Consider the following 8471-nt stretch of genomic DNA (forward strand, 5'->3'; position numbering starts at 1 on the left):
CAGTTGCTTCATTCTTTCTGGCACTACTAGTACTAGCCCTCTGCTCTTCCCCAGTAGCATATTGGACACCTTCTGACCTGAGGAGCTCATCTTCCGGTGTCATATCTTTTTGCCTTTTGGTACTGTCCATGGGGTTTTCATGGCAAAGATACTGCAGTGGATTGCCATTTCCTTCTCCAGTGGATCACGTTTTGTCAGAGCTCTCTGCTATGACCTGTCCGTCTTGGGTGGCCCTGCATAGCATAGCTCATACCTTCATTGAGCTACGCAAGCCCCTTCGCCATGACAGGGCAGTGATTCATGAAGGAGAAGCCATGAAGGTGGCTCTTTAAGAGTCCACAATGACTGCATTTGTGTGATCACCACAGCCTCCTGTGAAGTGCCCAATTGCCAAGCCCCTGTCATCAAAACCCAGCAAAGGTAACTTGGAGTGATGGACAAACTGTCCTACAACAGGTCATGGCTTTGTTAATCACCCCAAGAAACCATTCTCACTGGCATTAATATGAAGGTAATTATGCAAATCAGCTGGCACACAAACAGCACACGCTGTGATTGTGTGAGGCAGGCCAATATATCATGGATCCACGGTCTTATCTGAAGTGGTGCATTTAGGTCATTTTAGACCCTGGACTTAAAGATCTGATGGGACATGGTCTTTCAATGGTCATGTAAATGTCATGAACCACACAATTAGCTTTTCTCTTTCTCACCCTCTAGCCTCCATTCCATGCTTCAAAACTGCTACTACGTTTTGGATATGTTAGAGCAACAAAACCTCCAACCACATACCACACTGAGATCCAGTGTAGTGTAAAGGTTAAGAGTGTGGGACTGGGATTTGGGCAATCTGGATTCTAGTCCCCACTTGGCTATGGAGGCAACTGGGTGACTTTAGGCCAGTCACGGGCTCTCAGCCCAACCCACCTCACAGGTTTGTTGTTGTAGGGATAAGATTAAGAGCAGGCAGAGCAGAATTATGTTAAGTTGCTTTGAGTTCTTTAAAAGAAAAAGGACAGGGTATAAATCTGATAAAGAAATACATAAATCAAACAAAAATTCTGAGCATATTAAGTTTTGTGTTTTAAATGCTGAAATCATAACTACAGGAATAAAATGGTGTCATATACAAACAGAAAGCTATTGGATTCAGAACAAAACTTCCAGAAATAGAACCTTTTATAAATGAACACTATCCCTGTTTGTAGAAGGTGATATGAAATTGGGAACCCTCTGTGAATAGTGGTGGGGAGATATTTGCTGGTTTGCCCTTCTACCTGAAGCCTATCACAATGGCTCCTATGGTGTTCCAGAGCATCCCCCATCCCTCCAAAATCAATGGGGAAGGTGAAGCACATCTAATAACCCCCTCCCCTCCAATATGAACTGGAACTTTCTCAGAGCAGCAGTTGGGATGTGGTTCTGTGGATCTAACCCAATATGTAAACTGAAAAATTTAGCAATATTAGAAAACCAACAATAAAGAAAAAAAGAAAAGTCAAAAACATTTAAATCTTCAATTATTATTTTAAGTAAAAATGTTAAGTAAATTTTTTTTTCCATGGTAAGCAACACCCAATATTTATGCACAGAGTAAAAGAGACAAAACGAAGCCTTCATTTTAGGTTTAGGGAACCCAAGGGCCTTCAGATGTTGATGGATTACAGCTCCCAACATCCATGGTCATTGGCCATGCTAGGTTGGATTAATGTTTGAGTCAAACAACAACTAGAGAGCTATGGGGTCCCCTACTCTTGCACTGTTTGATAAAGACAAAATCTGTCTATTTGTTGGGAATGAAAGAGGCAGTTTTACTTGGTGTGAGTTGCAAGGCCAGGAAGATTTGGATTCTTCAGATGGCGAGGATGAGTCCTGGGAAAGTGAGTTTCCAGATATTGAGATGGAAGATACAGAGAGGCTTATCTCAAGACCATTCTCTCCAAATGTTCAGGCAGACTCTAATAATAGCCATGAACTACAACTTTCAGGAGTAGGCATTGGGTCAGGAGCTCCAGTGGCCAAATGAACCTAGTATGATTCTTGACCCCATAACAAGGCACCAAGAGAAAAGGGCTAGCCAACAGGTAAGAGGCTTGCCTGCCTCCAGAATGGTCCTCCCAGAGGGAGGGGTCCCAGGGCTACTCAAAAGGAGGGTTTTTGGAAGTAGTTGCTCAAAGAGTCATTCTGCACTGATTGTGCTTACTGGATGTGCATTTAAACAGATGCATCCACCCACCCACTCAGAAATTTAACTTGTAGAGAACCTGGAGAGGAACTTGATCTTAGAGGATGACAATAGTAGCAAAACATTTTCACAAAATATTTATCCCCACAAGGCAAAACAAAAGACAAAATAAGAACAATATGTGGAAAACAAGGCCATGGGAAAAGCACATTTTGAAACATTCACTTGAGTAATTATTTTCTTGCTGAAAAAACATTCTAGTTGTCATAAACAAAAACTAAGCCCTCTGGAAAGGCTGCTCTATAAACATCATGGGCTTATTTAATAAGCAGACAGATGAAATTGCTGTTCCTTGAAATTCCATGTTGTATTTGGTGCATGCTTTCATTGTTCTTCCAGGAATTATGATATCATATACCTTATTCAGAAATATAATGATCAGTTCTGTTAAATCATGTTCAATCAGCTTATATAATGATGCCTATATTTTGTTATTCATTTCAGATTTCAGAGACCTATGCCTTTCTACCAAGAGAAGCGGTGACACGATTTCTAATGAGCTGCTCAGAGTGCCAGAAAAGAATGCATTTAAACCCAGATGGAGCAGATCATAAAGGTAGCTTTAGTGTCAAATGGTGGGATGTAAAGTAATTTTATTCATAATATCCATTTATATTTTCCTGGTTTAAGTGAAGACTCATAAAAATTTTGTGCACTAGAATGGTTCAACAAGTCATATCACCTCATTTATGCAAGCCAGAATATGGTGGGTCTCCTGGCATTCTCTGAAAAGATTATATGAAATACCATACTTCCCCTGAAAAAGTAATTTGACCTAAAGGAAATATTCCTTTCCTTTCTTTTTCCTTTTTTATGTGTCCACATTAAGGTGGCAGAAGTCTGCATGAACACTCAAATTTCTTAATACATAAAAACATATAATGTTTTTCTAAAGAGAAGAAAGTACCTTCTATCACAGTGGTGGACAACTTGTGCCTTCCAGATGCTTTGACCTATAACTCCCATCAGCCCCAGCCAGCATAGCCAGTGATGAGGAATGATAGGAGTTGTAGGCCAAAACATCCAATATGACACAAGTTGCCCGTCCTTGTTCTGTCAGTATAGCATGATGGAGCAACTTAAAATACTGGAAATAATAACTAAGACTAGTTTGAAGTACACAGTAGCCCTGTGCTGAATTCCTACTAAAGTTTAGTTTGAATTGAATCTGGGAAGTTCCCTCTCAGATGAAACCCTGGGGAAATTCTGAAGGAAACAGAATGAATTTTGATAAATGAGCAAACTGTGTCAAAATATTTGTGTCATCCCTGCATCACCCATGAAGAATTCCTTGTCCCACCCAGCCCATCCTATATTATCCCTTGCTAGACCTATCCTAGCACACTAGAGAATCCAAAAGAATAGCTGTTTTTTAGATAGAGGACTTTGAGATCAAAGTTCGTTGCCCATCCAAAACCTTGAAGCAGGGCGGGAGGAATAACAGAGAGAAATAACTTCTCTCATTATGCCTTAAAGACACTTAAGCCCAACTTTGCTTTTTGGTCCATCTAAGTTCCTTACCTTGCAATGGTATGTGTAACAGGTAGGCTTGTGGATCTAGTAGATCCATGCTGTCCTTTCTGTCTGTCCTTTCCCCTTCCCCACTCTTTACCAAGTTTTCTGTTGGGACATGGAAGAGGAGCCACCACAGAACTTTCAATGAGGTGGGAATCCCATTCAGATTCTTCCCTATGTTGTAAGCATGCCTGTGTGCTTGAGGGGAGGGTGGTATTGAAAGCCACATACCATATTTTTTGCTCTATAAGACGCACCTGACCATAAGACGCACCTAGTTTTTAGAGGAAAACAAGAAAAAAATATTCTGAATCAAATGGGCACATAATCACAGGCACATTCCCCATCACTTCCCCATGGGCTGCACATCTGACAGACTTCCTGCACACACATATTCGCTCTATAAAACGCACAGACATTTCCCCTTACTTTTGAGGGGGGAAAAGTGCATCTTATAGAGCAAAAAATAGGGTAATCCATGGTCCCCTTGTTAGCATATTAGTGAAACCACCCCTTAGCATAATCCTGCCATATAACGCTGACTGGTAATACAGCCACCCTGCTGAAATTAGGCAGGTCTGGTTTGGTATAACCTGAATAGGAGGCTACCTGGGAACCCTGTATATCCTGCCTTGATTTTGATCGTGGAGGAAAGGTGCAATATAAATATGATACATATTGATAAAATGCACTAAACATTGTTATACAGGATTTTTGGAGGAAATGCAAGCCTCATAAAGCTGGAATTCACTCCCAAAGTGGAATTAAAGTACAAAATTTAGAACTCTGTAATGTAAAAATCTATACAAATATAACTTTTATTATTACAGATAATGGAAAACCACCAACTTTGGTGACCAGCATGATTGATTACAATATGCCAATCACAATGGCATACATGAAGCACATGAAGTTGCAGCTACTGAATTCTCAACAAGATGAGGTAAAAACCCTTAAGATTGGTTCACAATGGCAATAGTAGCAGACTACATTCAGTCATTGTCTTACATCAGGAATCTAGTATTAAGAGTATTTTTTCAAACTACAACTTCATTTTCCCCAGTGACACATGGGTCATGGGAAACTTTAGTTTTGAAAAGAAAATTGCTGCAGTGTATGGCTATGATTCTATATAGGTTAAATCACAAATTCAGATCACCTAGAATGTTGAACACCTTGTACCACTATCCAGTATTTCAATAATGGGATAGATGGGGCAATGAGAAAAGATGTTCTAGATCATTTTCTTGAAGACTTTACTTGAAAAAAATACATATTTAATTGTAACAAAGAAGTAGTTCCTAAGTGCATTAAATGCATTCTGACTTCCTGAAGGTATTAATTTAATGCAGGAGTGGGCAACTTTTAGCCCTCCAAATATTTGGGTAGAAACTCTCAACTGAGAACCTAATTCTCAGTTCTGATCAGTCTGGAATGCCATCAGCATTCAAGAATTCTGCTTCTTTGAAGATAAAGCATCTAGAAGAGGAGGGATTTATTAGAAATGAAGTAACCTCAATCAATCAATTCTCTTGATTGAATGACTCTTTCAGCTTTGAGGGGGCATAGTTTCCAACAGCTTATTCAGGAAGTGAAAAGGAAAAGAAATAAAGTTAGGGGATGTGCGCCATCTGCTTCCCCTTTAAAAAAAATCTCCCATACAGCATAAGGCAAAGGGTAAAAATTTAAAACACTTGCCTCCCAATTTGAATTGCTCAGGTTTGGGACTAGATGAGAAATTTCCATCCATTTAGTCTTGATTCTCATTAGCTGTTATGACAGGACAACCATCATAGGGGTGCCTGCAACAAACACTACAGCATAGAATGCCCCTGTTCAAGGTTCCAGCCAGTCAGCCAGCTGTGCCCTTTTCATCTCTCCCTACAACAATCACTCAGCAAATGAACATGGAGGAATGTTGCCCATGGGGTCGCAATGGGTTGGACATGACCTCACGGCTAACAACAACAACAATTAAACTGGGGTAGGTCATTGCACCTCTTTCCCCCTAAAGGTAGGTTTGGCTTTGACATTTTGCATTTCTGCAAACCTTGAATTTTTCATGAACATGCTGATACTTCTGCCATGTGTGCATGGAATAGGCATACAATTATTTGTTTATTTATTTATTTATTATATTTCTGTCCTGCCTTTTTCCTGCAAGACACAGTTGGTAACATCTTCATGTTACCTTCACAACAAACTTGTGAGATAGGATAATCTGAAAGCCAGTCACTGACCCAAAGTCACCTAGTGAGCATCATGGCCGAGTGAGAATCCAAATCTTTCAGGTCCCAGTCCAACTGTTTAACTTCTACATCATACTTGCCTTCAGTGAATGATGTCATTTTTACTACATAAGGTCCATGCTCTGAGAATGATTTTGCTAGCAATGTATTATAGGATTTTTCTGCTGCGGCAATAGGCTGCTGAAGTTCAGGACTAAGTGAACAAGGAAATACTTACTTAGCTTCAAGGGGCAACAGTCATGTGCTTTGGCAGATTACTCAATTATTTATCCCTTGACAGTGTGTGGGTCACCAACTTCTTTGGACTGAATTCTGAAACTTCAGATCTTCTACCAGTTTGAGTCCAGCCTAAGGACTAAAACATAGTGCAAAGTTAAATATCTGTATTTAATCACATTAGCAGCTTTAAGTTGAAATTATTTATTTTATACATGTAATCTATTATCTAATGTTAAATCCAAGTGTGGAATTAGAATGCTACAGGCCAAGAGAATCGGCACACCTGATGGGTAGGGTGATATATTACCCCAAAGATGTGGCCAAGGCAAACCACCTCAAGTTTGAATTGAGGGTAATCAGAAAGAGACAAAACAGTCATGTTTATATTCAGTAAATGTAACAATGGAAAGTGGATGTAGATTATTAATAAAGATAAACTGCATATACCCTTCCCATCACAGGACTTCTCAATACAATGGGCATTGTTCTGGAGCTTAAATTGCTTGGACACTAGTGTGCTCCTCATGCCAGGCTAAACACCAAAGGATAAGCTAATAAGCTATGGATTTGATAGGTTCCATTTCCCTGTTACAGAGGTTGTCAGTAAGCCATAAGCTAACCCTACTTCCTGGGCGGCAAACCAGGCAAATCTGTTTTGGTAAAGCAAACAGTTTCTTTCTTCACAGCAAGAACAGTCCTTTTCTAATGAGTATAATCAGGGAAGGTAGCTTCAAGACAATTCTCACTGGTGTTGTTTCTCATACCATCTTGTAAATACAAATGGATATGATGTGTAAGATTCTGCCATGACTCCAAGAAACTTGCATGATTTCTGGGCACTGCGAATGATCATACTTGTTGAACTTTAATAACTTCACCATTCTTCAAGTAGAGCTCATTGAGTACAGGTCAAAAACTGATTTCTTTTATAGTCATCACCTTCAATCAGACTATCGAAGAAGGGGCATCTTAAAATAATACTAATCGTATAGTAGTATGAATCAGGCATCCCACAGTTAAAAAGCACTAAGAAGAAAGCAAAAGAAAGGCAAAAATGTAGCTGCACAGATGATAATAAAGAAATTTCAATGCATGCATATAAAAGTTGTGTTATACTATGTATTATTGTATATAATATGTAGTTTTGCATATTAATTGCATATATTGGCTACTGAAGCCTGGGGGGTGGGGGAAATGTGAGAGCAGTCTATATTTGGGACTTAGCTGCAACCAAGTGCAATGTCTGTATGTTTCTTAGAACTGGCATGGTCATTCTGTAAAGTAAATTTATTCATTCCCCATGACTGACTTGACATACATACTAAAGATATTGCAGGGTTGAGGTGGTCATTTAAAGGGATTAATATGGCACCAACTAAAAACAGTGCTTTGGCTTAGCTTTACAGAATTGATCCCAACCAAACAAAGCACTTTAGGCCAGCTTCACAAGTCAGTCACTGCTTACATTTACAGCAGAACCCTTGAGTCTGTGCTTAGGCAAGTGGGATTTCAGAATATGCTTAAAGCTAAGCAGGCTTAATAGCTTTTCTTAGTAGGGATTTTCTGAGTGGGATTAGCAGAATGAATATGAAACAGAATCTGTCTGTCTATCAGTGAGAATTAAGAGGAAATTGATCTAGTAATTCCCCTTTTTCACTTTTTTACATTCTGAAAAATAATTTGAAAAGAGTAGTAATAAGTAGGAGGAGGAAATGCAGTCACCTGCACTTAGACAGGTTTCAAAGATCATGCACTACATTTTCATTAAGTGTGTTAAATTATGTAATATTTTCTGTCCCATTTGAAGTAGGTTTTCAAGGTGGTTGATGAAAGGCCAGATATTAGCTTACTTAGGAAGCAACCATAAAGTCCCTAGACATTGTCTGAAGAGCCATGGGGTAATGGGAATTCCTTCACTCTGAGGCTGGAAACTGCACTCTTTAGACAAAAGAGTCAGACATTCAACCGCAGCAAGGTTGGAGGAATCCTGAGGTTTGCAGAACTACAAAAATGCCTTAGGGGCAAAATTTTACTGAAGCAGGATGGAGAGGGAGAGCACCCTCAAGCAGCCTGAAGATTGACAATTTGAAGTTTTGTTTAGTTTCTTTTCAAGTTTAGTTTAGTTTTTTTGCAATTCACAAGTCTCCATTCCACTCACATGAGGGCAATAGGGAAGACTCCCTCCAAGAGTCTCATTATTATTATTATTATTATTATTATTATTATTATTATTATTATTATTA

General features: G+C 39.3%; 1 protein-coding gene across 6 annotated transcripts in view; it reads left to right on the forward strand.

Annotated features, from left to right (window-relative positions):
- The window catches only part of NOL4 (nucleolar protein 4), a 128518-nt gene that overhangs the window by 47088 nt on the left and 72959 nt on the right, over positions 1-8471 (forward strand). For 3 of the 6 annotated variants that reach the window (XM_044424133.1, XM_044424135.1, XM_044424136.1), the window contains 2 exons: positions 2652-2801; positions 4591-4703. In XM_044424133.1, coding sequence (XP_044280068.1) covers positions 2652-2801; positions 4591-4703 — 263 coding nt within the window. The remainder of the gene's footprint in view (positions 1-2651; positions 2802-4590; positions 4704-8471) is intronic. The other 3 variants (XM_044424134.1, XM_044424137.1, XM_044424138.1) reach the window with 1 other exon arrangement.

Source organism: Varanus komodoensis, unplaced genomic scaffold (assembly GCF_004798865.1).
Source record: "Varanus komodoensis strain SLA01 unplaced genomic scaffold, ASM479886v1 scaffold14_1, whole genome shotgun sequence".
Classification (NCBI taxonomy): Eukaryota; Metazoa; Chordata; class Lepidosauria; order Squamata; family Varanidae; genus Varanus; species Varanus komodoensis.